The sequence below is a fragment of the Thamnophis sirtalis genome, unplaced genomic scaffold (assembly GCF_051295495.1).
Source record: "Thamnophis sirtalis isolate CommonGarterSnake01/CBP01778 unplaced genomic scaffold, rThaSir2_p1.2 scaffold_5, whole genome shotgun sequence".
Taxonomy (NCBI): domain Eukaryota; kingdom Metazoa; phylum Chordata; class Lepidosauria; order Squamata; family Natricidae; genus Thamnophis; species Thamnophis sirtalis.
In genome coordinates this window covers 78,270,654-78,283,929 of record NW_028261385.1, presented here as the reverse complement: position 1 = coordinate 78,283,929, position 13,276 = coordinate 78,270,654, and the positions used below count along the sequence as shown (strand labels likewise).

The window sequence follows — 13,276 nt, the reverse complement described above, 5'->3', positions numbered from 1 at the left end:
GTATTTCTGAGCTCAGTGTAAAATATTACTTTCTTGGGAGACAGCGGCACCAGTCTGGGCTTGGAAGTTAAACGGGTATTATAGGCTAAACTGGGAAGCTGCAAACATCCTGGAAGGTGGCAATGGGAAAAACCGCTTCCATATTGCCACTATAGAAAATACATGGCAAAACCTGTTAAATTATCTGAGTTAAGTTTAGCTTGAAGGAGAGTTTGCATTGGAGGAAAAAAAAAACCTTTACAGCCTTAATCTTCAAAGTCTTAAAAGTGGCACCAAGTTGAACCACTTTCATCCTTTAAATCAATCGCTTTAAATTAATAATCCAAAGCCCTCTTTGTATCCCCATCTCTTTAAATTGGCAGTCAAAGGATAACAAGTTAACAACTATAATCCTATACCTACCAGACTGATTATCACCCTATATAAAGTGTGCTTGCTGAAATTCATGTTGGGGCTGGTGTCAGTTCATTCACAAAAGAGGAGTATCTTGCATTGCAATGGCATAATCAGATTCTCCTGTTTGAATTCCCCTGTGGCTGGCCCAATCCTTTGAGTCTTTTACAAAAACCTTGAAATCATATTGTTGATTACTTTTTCTTAAAAGTTTTACTTGGCTATTAAATGGAAATTCGTATTAGCTTGTGACTGAGCTAAACATTTAAAGTTGTTTTAATTTTACTGCTGCCTTTTATTGGTTATTCATCCTGAGGTTAATTTAAATTTGATGTTCTATTATTGTCACTGGTGTAAGCTATATGGAGTAGTTTGCTATCCTTGAAGCCAGCCTATACTCTTAAGTATATTTAAATGAACAAAGATTAGCTCCAAGTGTTAAATAATTCATGAAATGAGCTGTTGAGGGCAAGTGAAATGCACAAATGTTCAAATGTAAGTCAAACATGAGTGCAAATGACTTTTAATTATATACTTTGAATGTTTAAAGCTGGGGAAGCATTTTGGAACATTCATGTTTTTTCTCTATTCTGGCTTCTTATTATTTGCCGCCTTCTAAGAAGCATTCTCAGTATTCCTCAGCCTTCTTGGCCATACCTGGGTTTGGGTTTTCCTGATTCTCTTCCTGTGACTTTTAAGAGCAGCTTCTACTTTCTTTTCTACTCTGATGGTAGGTAAAGAGGATAAGACTCTGTTAGCTTCTTATAAGGGCCATTAGGAAAGGAAGGTGATATAAATATAGAAAAGGAATAAAATTCCTCAAATAATAGTAGTCTTTTTTAAACTTCAGAATTGACCCTTGTTAAATGCTGTTGCACCTTAATTCAGGTGATACAATTAAGATGACATTTCCGAAATGCTAAAATTGTTTTTACATTGAGACATGTTTTCATTAACATGCTCTAAGATATTTTAATATATTTGCAATTGTCTATCTCATTGTCTAGCTGATTAAAAAGCATGGCAGCTAATTAATAAAACAAATCTGTATCTATTAACAGTTTGGTATAAGTTTGCTCTCCTCGTTTGTGATTTTTCTCTTTTTAATTAATTGGTAAACCTGCACAGATCCAGATTCAAAATGCCAATTAAATACCCATTTAATTGAAATGGTAGATATTACATTTGTTTGCTCAAATACTGAAATGGGTTCTGACCACAGATAGAGATAGGTATATGCTTATAGTTAAATTGTGGTGATATAACATCTAGATTACATGACCAGTTTATTAAAATCCAGGCCAGTTTAATTTTGATAAAATAATTTTAAGGAAAAGAAGATATAGGTTCCATTTTAATCACTGTAAATTATGTTCCTGCCCGAGAGAAGTTGGCAAGGTATTTGGTTGTACAGTGAAATATAAATACAACGATGGATTATTAAAAACTAAAACACCAAGAGCTGGTGATATTTAATTAAATGGGGAGATTAAATGATCAGATTTTTACCGTCCGTTAAGGCACTTTATTCCATCATAAACTTACAGCATTGTCTGTTGCTGCTGGCCTGGAAGACGGATTTGGCAGTGCTTGTTTGGGACAGATGACTTCAAGTGATTAGCAATCTGACATCAGATGCTGGCAGCAGGATGCTAAAAGAAGATGCTAATGTCCTCCATTTTGACACGGTGGATCGGTTTTGTAATGAGCTGGCACCATAGCTGATTCCATTTTTCTGTCGTAAATACCATGGCAGATGGCAACTTCTGTAGCCAACTCAATTGCCATGAACTCCAAAAGCATGATAATGGTGAAATCAGTCCATGCAACTTGCCTTCCCAACTAAACTGGAGAGTTATTTTTTTCCTAAATTTCATCAGAATTGTAAGAAGGTTGACTGTTCCCTATCCCAGGGGGAGACACAGAGAAGATTTAGCATGAAATAAACAGCATGTGGTGGATAGGAACCCAGCACTTCCCTTCAAAACTGACAACCTTGTTGTCTCGAAGAATCTAGCAATGCATGTTGTTTGTATGGTATTTATTAATCTACCAAAATAGCAAAGCTCTTTATCTAATCTCATGTCTAAATTGTTCATTAAATCTTCTTCGGTTTGTACCCAGCAACTTTGTTGACTTTTTCAAAGTAGCAATAATAATTTAATAATGTTTTTATTCTTCTGGCTGCTTTTAATCCAATAGACATGAAGGTAGTAGGAATTCCAGAATTTATATAGAGAACTTGGGTCAACAGAAATGCATCTCACCAGATGGGATGGCCTTGCAGAATAATATACATTGCTGGAGCTATTAAAGGGTCACTTCCATTCTGCCTTCTTATATTTCTTTAATTTTAAGCAGTAATTGAAGCAGACCAGAGATAGAATTTCATGATATCATTCACATCTCCTTCAAATGTTCTTGGCAGCAATGTGAGGATGGTGTTTGCCATTTCTGTTTTATGTTTTTGTTTTACTTCTCTTTCTCTGGAGTTCTCATGAAGTTCCTAACCAGGATTCATCCTGTTTAGTTTTCTAGGCCAAACAAAGTTAGCCAGTTCCTGTTGTCTTCTGAAACAACTAAGGATTACCTTCAATCAGAAGACCATTGCCAATGAAGCAGGGCATTTTATCTACTTGGTGTTGTTGCCTTAGTTCCGAAACCTCCAAAATATGCTTATAATCTTTGTTATTCCGGATGAAAATCTGGTATAACTAAACTGATTATAGAGAATCAGTTTTCCTCTTGGCACAAATACTAGGTCAGTGTAGGCAGCTGCTGTTTGATGGCACAGAGCCTATACACAAGTTGGTCAATCTTTAAGCAGCGGTAAAAGTGCCAGCAGCTTTGATATCAGTATTGTTCCTCTCATCAATAGATCCCGAATTCTATTAATGGAAGTACTAAATTGCAGGCATGTAAACTTAAATGTATTGACATATTCCCGACACAGGTGTTCAAGGACAGGCCTTCAGATGAAGAAAGACATTTGAATTATAATTTTCAAATATGTATCATTTTATTCATAGCTTATGCTTGTGATATGATGATTTCCACTTTGATTCTATTGTAGTGAGCTAAATGTACCAGTGCTTGAATTAAGAAGCAACAACATATCTATAGTAGATTTAGAATTAACACATCTAATGGGTTTTCTTATTTTCGTTGTTATAAAAATGAAATTTATTTATTTAAATAATAGTCAGTTCTGATTTCTCCTTGTCTTACTTTGGGGAATCTGTTGTTTCATCAATTGTTAATATTTTTTAAAAACCTGCACTAAATGTAATATGTACCGTGATTCCCCGAAAATAAGACAGGGTCTTATTTTCTTTTGACCCCCCCCCCCAAAATAAGCGCTTGGTCTTATTTTCAGGAAGGTCTTATTATTTTTGAGGTGCAGGAGGTGGCGAGCATGATCACCTCATGGCTGCTGCTGTGTTGAAATATTTTTGGGAGGTTTGGGGGGGGCTTATTTGGGGGGGCTTATTTTAGTGCATGCGCTCAAAAGCCCGATTGGGCTTATTATCCAGGGAGGTCTTATTTTCAGGGAAACAGGGTACTTGAATATATACTGTGTTTCCCCGACAATAAGAAAGGGGGTTTGCCGGGTGGCTGGTCATGAGCGTGGTCACTTCATGGCTGCTGCGACAGTGCAACACAGCCATTCACCCATGAGGTTGTGCTTGGCTCTTTGGGAGCCCGCTCACAAGAGAGCAGCTGCCCAGCAACCCCCCTCCTCAGCTGGTCACAGCGCTGCTCACCAACCTAGTGGTATCCCGAAGGCACCAAGCAACACAATCACCTTTGCCTCCCCCCCGGTTCCCACGGCTTGGCACCTTCGGGATACCACTAGGTTGGTGAACGGTGCTCTGCCTGGCCAGAGGTGGGGGGTTGTCCAGGGGGCTTATTGGCAGGGGAGGGCTTATATTTTTGCCCACCAGAAAAATGTGGTTTGGCCTTATTATTCGGACATGTCGTATTTTCGGGAAAACACAGTATTTCTACAAACCTATGCATTGTACATATTGTGTATGCACCAAATGTACAGTATTTGAAACTTTACATTTTTTTATTTTAATCCATTTTTGTACATTACTTTAATGAATATGTGCAGAATTATTATTTTCCTAAAAATACTTTTTCCTACTTTTTTTAAATTGACAAACTATATTGAAAAAACGCAAAAATGTGGATTTTGAATAGGAAGGTTGCAATTCAATATTGGTTGGAAAACATAGTAGGCCAATTTTCAAGTGGGAATTAAGGCATTTTCTCTGCACTTACATGGAACTAGCTTCAAAGAGAATTAAAGAACTGTTACTTTGTTAATGCTCAGGGAAGACATTTTGATTTTTCAAAATGAGAGTTTTGGGGATGTTAAATTGGTTAAATATATTGTATAACTAAAAACCAAGAATCAAATTTATGTGACATAGTTCCATGAATTTTATTTTGAACAGTCAGAAGGCAACCTAATAATATGAAACAATTGCTAAATAAAATATTTATAAAAATGTTATAAATAAAATATTTAGTAATTTACTAAAATTATTGGACAGCACTGTGGCTCTTCAGTCAAGATGTTTGGATTGGTTCGCTGGAAAGCCAGCAGCACAGGTTCAAGACTTGAGCACCATGCGATGGAGTGAGTGCCCTTTCTCGCCAACCTAGCAATTCAAAAACATGCAAATGTGGGTAGATAAATAGGCACCACTTTGGTAGGAAGATAACAATGCTCCATGACATCATACCGCTGGCTTAATGGCCTTGAAATGGAGATGAGCACCATCAGTAATGTCTAAGAGAGTAAAATCCACAGGAACTCCTTTACCTTTACTAAAATTATTAGTAAAGCTTCAAAACCATTGTAGCCCATTTCCACAATTTGTAGTCTGTTTCTAGAGTTGAATTTTGAACGTTGTGCCTTTTCAAAGGCTTGAAACGTGTCACAAGAGCCATTCAAACAGAAATTGGGGCTTAATTTTTCTCATAGGTAGTAAGAGATAAGCTCTTCAGTAAAGGTGTCTGTTTCATTTCAGTAGATGGTGCATCAAGAACACATGCTGAAGGATGCCTTGCCTCTTTTTGCCAGATTCATCATCAGCAATGGGCTAAGAACTAAACATGGAGAATTTGAGATCATCTTGGAGACAGTGGATCGAGCTTTACCCAGCGTGGTCAAAAACAAGGGCCTGAGACTGTTTGAAGGCAGCACAGCAGTTCTTTCTCCAGATGTTCTCCAACTTTCAGATCCAGATACACCACCACAAAATCTTTCTTTTCTCCTAACACAGTTCCCACAATACGGTCAACTCTATAACAGGGAAACTGGATCACGGCAGCAAAACTTCAGTCAACAAGATGTGGACAATCTGAATGTAGCCTACAGACATGGAGGAGGTGGTTCTCAGATGGACAGGTTTTCATTTATGGCCACAGATGGAGTAAACCAAGGTTTTCTTGTAAACAACAAGCTTCAAGTAGACCCCTTGCCATTTATTATTCAGGCAAGTTCTACATAAATACCTGCACTCATGTGTACAAATGTAATTCAATACACAGAAAGTGTGCAAACATAAGATATTTGCATTATTTATTTAATAATGTTACAATGCAGCCCGAAGCAGTCAAGGGATACCAAGACTGAGTATGCTTATGTTTAAAATAGAACAAAATTCATTTCAGTATGTTTATCTCTCCAGTGCATGCAGACATTTTCAGAACCTTCAAATATAATTTGGATTATGTGTGCCTGATTCCTTCTATGATATTAAGTCCAGTTCACAGCATGGTTGATTTTGATTATACAAGTGTTCAATTTCACAAACTAGAAGTTACACATTACTTTCATTATAATCTAATCTTTGACCAGTAACATAAATTATTTTCTTCCTTACAGGTGGATAGACCAGCAAACACAGCACCAGAAATGGTTCATCTTCATACAGCTTCAGATGTGGAACTTTTGCGCAATGGCAACTATGGAATTTACATTACAACGAGGTCCTTGAAAGCATCAGATTGTGATACTGAAGATGATCGAATTGTTTTTAAAATTTTACGAGGACCTCAGTATGGTTACTTGCAAAATATAACAACAGGTATTGTGTCCTAATAACCTTGTGTCCTAACCTGTCTTATGTAACATATTTTATGGGTTTACGTTTTACGTTTCATTAAGGATGTAAGATTTTTAAAATATTTTTTATTCCACTTTTATTTTTTTGTATAAATAATTCAAGGTAGTGAGTATGCACAGTACTCCTTTTTCATCCTACTGTATTGTCCCTACAACAACAATTCTGGAAGGTGTGCAGGGCTGCAAGAGAGTGACTGGCCCAAAGTCATCCAACCATCTTTCATGCCTAAAGTGGGACTAGAACTCACAGTATCCTGGTTTCCAGCCTGGTACCTAACCACTGGACCTAACTGACTATCTTATTCCTTCCCAGAAGGTTAACATTATTCCTTCCCAGAAGGGTAGTATTACTGTGACTAATTAAAAATCATTTCACCATTCCACCAGTTCTTTTCACATAACTGATGTATTGTGAGAAGAAGAAAGACAGAGGAAGGAAGCCTGGGAAAAGTTAGAATTGGAGGATTGCTTCTGGATGCCAGTAACATTCTTTGGACAAGTAGTAATATCACCACAAAAGCCAAGTCTGGGAGTCCTCATTGCAGATTTATTATGGGATATGAAAAAATTAGATAATTTTGTCAGTAAAATATAGTTGATGACCTCCTTTTATGGGTCCACAATAGAAAGCATCCTCACTTATGGCATTACGCTATGCTGGCTTGATAACCGCGGATAGTAAGACATTACAGAGGGTGATGAGCATGGCACAAAACATCCTGGGCTGTCCCTTGACACTACTAGACAAAATTGCTAGGATTCACTGCCTTAGAAGAGTGAGGAAAATCCTCAGGGATGACTCACACTCTGGTCAGCAGTTCTTTACTCTCCTGCCATCGGGAAGGAGATATAGAAGCATAGCCAGTCGTACGAATAGGCTGAAAAACAGCTTTTATTTGTGGGCTGGCACACTCCTGAATGCAACATAACATCATAAATATGTAGTCTGATAGACTTGCAGGGCCAGCGCAATGTGCAACATGTTCATATTGGTGTAATATATTGCAATGTAATGTTATGCACCTATATGTATAGAGGATTATGTATTTGTTAGTATGATTTACTGGGTTAGGGATTTTCTTTCTTTCACTCTGAGTTATTGAGATGTATTTGTGTTGGGGGTGTGCACTAAGGGACACTCAGCCAATCTCATTGTACACATGTTGTGCATTGACAATAAAGGCTTGAATTGAATTGAGATTCTACAAAAACATATAGCTCCAAGTTGTGTATCTATTTAGATTTTTTATACTAATTGGTGGGGTTTTTCTCTCTCTATGGCTCTGTCCTATTTTGTAAATTGACAATGTGTCATAAATTACAGCCAATTTCCCCTACATGCTTGCTTTTCTCCATTGATTCTCCTGGCCCCTTGTCTGTTCCATATTTGTTGTTCATATTTACTGGACAGAATCTCCTTCGACAGCAACGATGGTAGCACTAGTGATGGGATTGGTAGAGATACAGTAGAAGCAAAGAGGCAAATCTGGGAAGGCAGGACAGATTTGATCATAATAATTCCTACTTCTGCCAGGCTGACCAGTCATAGGGGGTCCTGCCTCTCTGGGCTCTGTATAGAAGTGGCTTTGGGGAAACTTTGGTCAATTCCTTAGAGACTATTTTGAGAGATCTTGCAAGAGTCCACCTATAGATAGTCCTCAGTTGAAGACCAACAGCAACATGTTAGTTCAAGTTCAAAGTTATGACAATGCCAAACGAGCAGTACTTATAACTGTTGCTCAAACATTTGCCCATCCCAGCATCTCTGCAATTAACATGATCATGATCCAGGTGATCGGCAACCAGATTACACGTACAATGGTTGCAGTGTCCCATGGCCATGTGATTGCCATTTGTGACTTTCTCTGCCAGCCTCTCACAAGCAAAGTTGACGGAGAAGCCGGCAGAGAAGTCTGTGGGACACTCCTGTGAATCGCTCCCGTTTCCATTATTTGTGTACCTTCCCACCTCCAGCAGCAGCCACCCCAGTCTGGCTATGCTTGATCTGGGTTACAACAGCCTTTTATACACCATACCACTCTTTTCAGGAGCCATTTCTGCTCTGGCAATGGTGATGCTAATCTGAGACAGCTGTTTTCACTCCTTCCTGCACTTCAGAGCACCTTGTGCTGGGTATGGCAACAGCTTGCATGCCCTCTCATTCTCTGGAGCACTGATCCCCCCTTCTGATACACTTGCAGTCCACCATAGCAGATCCATACCTGTCGCCAGGGACTTGCAACTTCCTCCTAGCTTCCCTGTTGACTTTGCTTACAGAAAATCATGAGGAGGTCCATGCTTAATGACCTAGCATCCTCACTAAATGACAGCAATAGGGACTGCTGTTACTGAATAATGTCATGCTTTACAACTGCATGGCTTAGCCATTGAAACTCCAATTACAGTCATTAACTGATGACTCCCTATATTCCCAAACTTCTATATGAATTTGCTGGAATGGATCATTCATAAATTTGAATTATTTACCACAAAGTTCGATGATGGCTACATAGGATTAAGTGTGCTACCATTGCTCTCTGTGCTGGAGGAAAGAAAGCGTAAAGTGAATTGTACAACTGTGTATATAGAGACTATCAGGATAACTTTTTTTGAGACAAAACATGTAGGCTAATGCCTTCCAAATTGAAAGAAGTAATTGAAAAAGTGATCAAGCCATTTAAGCCATTATTTTCTGCTATTTACATTAAATTAACAATAACATCACCCCCATCCTAGTGAATTGTATTTCTTTCTTGATACATTGGTAGCCACACCACATTTTTCAGTGATTTTTCACCTAACCAAATAACAATTGTCATGTCTAAAAATTGACTGTACCAAGGTTGTTTTAAACTCTGGAAGCCTATGTTCTGTAAGTGACTAAGGAAGGGAGAGGGGAGCAATTTTCTATCAGTACACTTTAGTCTTTTGCAGTGGTGGGATTCAAATAATTTACCAACCAGTTCTCTGTCCTAATGACCAGGTGGGTAGGCGGGGCTTAGTGGTAATGTGACAGTGTGGGCGTGGCCAACTCAATATTACTCAGGTCGATGGGAACTTTGCCTTAGCTGTTACAATGTAATAAGGGTTAACCGGAGAGGCAGTTTCTGTAAGCAAGGCAATAAAGATTAAGCTAGAAACAACACCAGAATGTTTCCTTCCTGCCTTCCTTACAGGATTAGCCCTGTAAAGTGGGAAAAAAACAAAAGAAGATTTCTTCCAACAACCGGTTCTCTGAACCTCTTAGAAAGTTAAGAACTGGTTCTCCCAAATAGGTGCGAACTGGCTGAATCCCACCACTGGTCTTTTGATCATGGTTTCTGGAATTTGTTTTGATTTTTGTCTTTTAACTAGCAATTTCCACAACTCAAAACTGTTTGAAAACCCCTAGTCTAGATAAATATGGACAACTGTTTTTAAAGAACACTTTGATTTCTCTATAATCTTCTTTATTTTATCAGGAGAAATTATTCAAGAACAATTCAGCCAGAAAGATTTAAATAGCAAAATAATATTTTATGTCGTTGATCCTTACTGGGAGGAGAATTCAGATGATCTGGAATTTCAGGTTATGGATCCTGAAGGACATTCTGCCCTCCCCCAAATGTAAGTTAAGATTTCCTTTCTCTAAATGCTTATATCCAGTGGTGAAATTCATTTTTTTTTTACTATTGGTTCTGTGGGCATGGCTTGGTGGGTGTGGCAGGGGAAGAAGACTGCAAAATCCCCATTCCCTCCTCACTCTGGGACCAGCCAGGTAGTATTTCCTGGTTCTCCGAACTACTCAAAATTTCTACTACCAGTTCTCCAGAACCTGTCAAAACCGGCTGAATTTCACCCCTGCTTACATCATTCCCAATAATTGCTGCTTGCTTCCTTGTCAGATCCTGTATGAACAGATTTGAAACTAAACTAATGGAATTTTTGGGCCTTATGGGTTTATACTGCAAAATCTACTACTAAAGCAGTACCTTTAAAAAAAATATATGTCGCTGTCCTGTCGTCGTCTTATTGAAAGAAAGCTTTTTGTCCAGGAAATTGTTGCCATGTTGACTGTTAAATGATAGTAATACTTCAAATCCATTTAGATTTCACAGTGCACCCATATTTTTTGCCTGGGTTTTCCCACTGTATTAAAGCATAATGTTGTTAACTTGGTTTGGCTTAATACAATGTGAATCTAGCAGTTGGGTTTATGGCTTAACGGGATATATGAACTTAATCATTATTCTTAGGCAAAGCTAAGAAATTGCCTTGTTCAAGATCACCAGGCAGAGGTGAAATTTAGGCTGAGAAGTTCCTATTGCACAGATAAGGGTGTATCTGCCCTGCTAGGTGACCCCCAGATAATGAGTATTGACCACCAACAGCTTCTGGGTTGACAGCAGAAGTGGTATTCAGCAGGTTCTTACCAGTTCTGGAGAACCGGTAAATACCATCTCTGACTGGTCCCACCCCCATCTATTCTCTGTCTCCAGAGTTCCAGCTGATCTGGAGGGAAGGGAGATTTTACAATATCCTTCACCTGCCACGCCCACCAAGCCACGCCATGCCCACCCAGCCATGCTCACAAAACAGGTAGTAAAATAAATCTCACCACTGGTTGACAGGAATAAATATTGCTTTCTATTCAATTCCTGCCAACTGAGAATGAGACCTTCACCTATATTTTATGGTCTAAGTTGAAGGCAGAGTTTTCCAGGTTATGCCACTCAAGTATTGTTCTTCACTTTGTCTCCTGTGTTTTGTTATAGACAACCCTCTGCATTTTGATTGGCTACGGCATAGAGACAGGAATGCACTTGAACCTTATTTTCTCAGCTTTTCTTCAGGAAATTCTGCTGCAGCTTCTGTGTTGCAAGTGCTTCTGAGTGGCATAAGGCCTCTTCCTTCCTCAATTTGTAGGGTTGAAAGCGTGTGTGTGTGTGAATCTGTGTGTGTCTCTTTCACCCCAATTGTAGGAGCTCTCAGGACAATTCATCGCCTGAACTCAAGGCAATAATCTCTTTCTCTCATAAATATGCATTGCACACACATTTTTTCAGTTTGTTTTTTTGGTGAAGGATTGACAGGCATTATGCTCATTGTGATGCAGGACAGCACAACATTAATGATCACACTGATAAAAAGAGTTTCTACTTGTGAGGGGAAATTTTGCTGTAAACTACTCACTAAAGTAAACTTCCATTTGGAAATGAGGAAAGCTACCTTTTGATGTGCTTTTCTGACAGCTAGAGGTCACTCTAGTTCTGGGATATTAACATGTCGCAAATCTATGCAACAATCCTTAGTAAGATTTTTCAAAATGACAAGAGTGTAATTATATTTTGAAAGCTTCCCCAAAACCTGACCTTTTTCTCAACAGTGTTTCAATAACAGCTGTCAGCACATGCTCTGTCTTTTATCTAGCACTAAAATCTGCATACCGCATAAAATGATGTCTCCGAAGGTAGAAACAGTATATTTTGGAAATGTACCCGTGTCATTTAAAGGTACCCCATTTGCATTCTGCTACTTACAGCAGCAGTGATGGACAAGAGGTAGACCTGTAACGTTGTTTGAATCTATAGCTCACTTCATCGAATGCACAGAGTGATTAAATGGATGTAGTTCAGTTTTAGCCACTCCGTGCATCAGATAAAGCAAGCAGTAGAATTCCACAAAGCCTATATCTTTCAATAAAAAGTAGCAGACTCTTTTTAAAATCCTGCCTAGTGTGACTAGCTTTCTTTCATTGTTCTTTTTGTGGCTTGTTAAAGTTTAAAATAGTATGGGAAAAGCTCTGTAGGGTGTTACTTTTAATATAATTGGATCAGATTCCCTGGAGGGAGAAAATAACAAAATTTTAACTGAAACCTCTCTGCTGTGTATTTCTTTGCTATTTTGGTTTTGAGCGCAAAAAGGAACATATGGAATAATAACAGTTGCTTCAGTGCTGTTATACCTCTTTTCCAGCATTAATTATATTTATTTTTAAATAGAAGGTACTGTATACTTTCCAGTGGTGGCATTTAAATTTTTCTACTATCAGTTCTGTGGGCGTGGCTTGGTGGACTTGGTGGGAATTGTAGAGGAAGGTTACTGCAAAATCCCCATTCCCTCCCAATCAGCTGGGACTCGGGAGGCAGAGAATAGATGTGGCCGGGGTCAGTCAGTGGTGGTATTTACCGGTTCTCTGAACTACCTAAAATTTCCGCTACCAGTTCTCCAGAACTGGTCAGAACCTGCTGAATACCACCTCTGGCACTTTCCCACTGAATTTCTGAAATCCTCCAATTTCCTAGATGTAGAATGGACAGGGGAGGGACTTCTTCCCTCCCTCCCTCTCCCTCCCTCTCTCTCTGCATGTGTACATGGTGCGTGTGTGTATGTAGCATTTTTGTATTAGGGCATGAAGGCCTGCTTGTTTTTCCTTGACTTTCTGCAGTCTGCTGAGTATTTCATTAGAGAGAAGGCAATGCCACTTTGAGAAGGGAAGTTGATGATATTGGGTCTTTGGCAGTGGTGGGATTCAAATAATTTAACAACCGGTTCTCTGCCATAATGATTCCTTCCAACAACCACTTCACCAAACTGCTCAGAAAGTTAACAACCGGTTCTCCCGAAGTGGTGTGAACTGGCTGAATCCCACCACTGGTCTTTGCCCAAGGACTGACTGTTGCTGCCATAACGTCTACAGCATGTGGATTTTACTTTCGTTATATTTAATGAGGATACTTAAATATAACATGTATCTCCATC

The 13,276-nt window shown here is 38.9% G+C and overlaps 1 protein-coding gene across 1 annotated transcript in view; it reads left to right on the top strand.

Annotated features, from left to right (window-relative positions):
• FREM1 (FRAS1 related extracellular matrix 1) overlaps positions 1-13,276 on the top strand; it is a 94,103-nt gene that overhangs the window by 61,078 nt on the left and 19,749 nt on the right. The window contains exons 25-27 of the mRNA XM_087716089.1: positions 5,489-5,903; positions 6,296-6,497; positions 9,997-10,141. Coding sequence (XP_087572215.1) covers positions 5,489-5,903; positions 6,296-6,497; positions 9,997-10,141 — 762 coding nt within the window. The remainder of the gene's footprint in view (positions 1-5,488; positions 5,904-6,295; positions 6,498-9,996; positions 10,142-13,276) is intronic.